The 2,014-nt window shown below is 37.8% G+C and overlaps 1 protein-coding gene across 1 annotated transcript in view; it reads right to left on the reverse strand.

Annotated features, from left to right (window-relative positions):
• lars1b (leucyl-tRNA synthetase 1b) overlaps positions 1–2,014 on the reverse strand; it is a 21,488-nt gene that overhangs the window by 18,158 nt on the left and 1,316 nt on the right. The window contains exons 4-7 of the mRNA XM_020599739.1: position 2,014; positions 1,543–1,680; positions 1,208–1,369; positions 762–874 (exon numbers count right to left, since the gene is read on the reverse strand). The exon at position 2,014 is cut by the window's right edge and continues 101 nt beyond it. Coding sequence (XP_020455395.1) covers positions 762–874; positions 1,208–1,369; positions 1,543–1,680; position 2,014 — 414 coding nt within the window. The remainder of the gene's footprint in view (positions 1–761; positions 875–1,207; positions 1,370–1,542; positions 1,681–2,013) is intronic.

Below are 2,014 nucleotides of genomic sequence, written 5' to 3' on the forward strand. Positions count from 1 at the left end.
GAAGCACTGACTCCAGCTGCAGTCCACTCTTTGTGAATCTCCCCCACATTTTTGAATGGGTTTTGTTTCACAATCCTTTCCAGGGTGCGGTTATCCCTATTGCTTGTACACTTTTTTCTACCACATCTTTTCCTTCCCCTCGCCTCTCTATTAATGTGCTTGGACACAGAGCTCTGTGAACAACCAGCCTCTTCTGCAATGACCTTTTGTGTCTTGCCCTCCTTGTGCAAGGTGTCAATGGTCGTCATTTGGACAACTGTCAGGTCAGCAGTCTTCCCCATGATTGTGTAGCCTACAGAACTAGACTGAGAGACCATCTAAAGGCCTTTGCAGGTGTTTTGAGTCAAATAGCTGATTAGAGTGTGGCACCAGGTATCTTCAGTATTGAACCTTTTCACAATATTCTAATTTTCTGAGATACCGAATTTGGGGTTTTCATTGGTTGTCAGTTATAATAATCACAATTAAAAGAAATAAACATTTGAAATATATCAGTCTGTGTGTAATGAATGAATATAATATACAAGTTTCACTTTTTGAATGGAATTAGTGAAATAAATTAACTTTTTGATGATATTCTAATTATATGACCAGCACCTGTAGTTCAAATGATCGACATTGAAACAAAGTGTAATACTTTATCATAATTATTATATATTGTGGGGTGTTTCCTACTATCCTTACTTTTCCCTATATTACTGCAAAGCTGCTGCTACAGAACAAGAGAAACAGCTGTACAGAGATCTCTTAAAACATTTCACCTTTTGCCAAACTTGATCTTTTTCCTGTCCTTCAGTGTGACATACTGCCATCTGACAAATGAGTCATAGAAGGGGTTCACATCTGTGGTGATGAATGAACGCCTCCAGTCAACCTGCAAAATAATAACATGACACCAGGATTCAGGCACAGCTAAAATAACCTAACCCAATTATGTTCTGGGAGAATAAACCCTGATGAATCTGGCATAGATATCAAACAAAACACTGGGTATGGGCATGTCAGTGGAGTTATCCAACGTGTAATTCTTAATAAACATATAAACATAGAATTAAAAATGTTTGCTCTCCGACAAAAAGGCTACATAGTTAATTGTATTTCACTCTTAATAAAATATAAATCAAAATACACATTTACTTGTCATATTTCATTCAGGTACAGAAAAAAGCCAGCTGCTTGCTACAGTTACATTATCATAATTAGTCACCTTGACTCCCATCAGTTTGAGGTCTTTGACAGCCAGAGGGGGGAAGTACCCCAGCCAGTGTTCAGCAACAGCAAACTTGGCAATCTCCTGGTCATTCAGGCCCAGAGACCGCATAATATCCCACTGGAAAGTGGAGGATCCAGATTTGGCCACTGCTTTACTCTAACAGAGAAAAAAGAAATACTGTAAACAGAAATGAATGACTATGAATGCTGAACCAAATATTATGCGGGCAAGAAGGCAGTAAGAAAACAGAAAATTCCAGTACTTTATCAAATTGTTAACTTTTATTTTAAAACATACTGATTTCCTTATAGAAAAAAATGAGAGCTAACCTTTTTTCCCTTTGCTTTGTCCTTGATGATGATTTCATCAAATGTCTTTGGCTTCTCCTTCTCTTCTTCCTCCTCATCTGGAAACTGTGGAGGGTTTCCATACAGCTCCATCTCTCTCTTCAGCTTGTCTGCACATGCCTGGTGGATACAATATAGAATTATGAACAAGGAGAGAAAAGGCAGGATGAGGGAGTTAAAAACAGGGAATTGTTAGCAGATGATAATGACTAAATACTGATGAGTTTTCCTTTAATTGTGCAGGGAAGTTAAGAAAATAATATAGTTGGTGATAACTCCACATTCAACTGGCACAGTATGTAAAGTGGGCAGAACACAGGTGCTCAGAATTAATCTACCATTAAAATTTCCTATTACAAGGTAGTGTGAACAATTATCCTATCTAAAAATACTTCATACTTCTGTGTGTCATTGCAGCCACATACACAGTGCTTATGAGAGAGAGAGAAACACC

The sequence above is a fragment of the Monopterus albus genome, unplaced genomic scaffold (assembly GCF_001952655.1).
Source record: "Monopterus albus unplaced genomic scaffold, M_albus_1.0 scaffold42.1, whole genome shotgun sequence".
NCBI classification, from domain to species: Eukaryota; Metazoa; Chordata; class Actinopteri; order Synbranchiformes; family Synbranchidae; genus Monopterus; species Monopterus albus.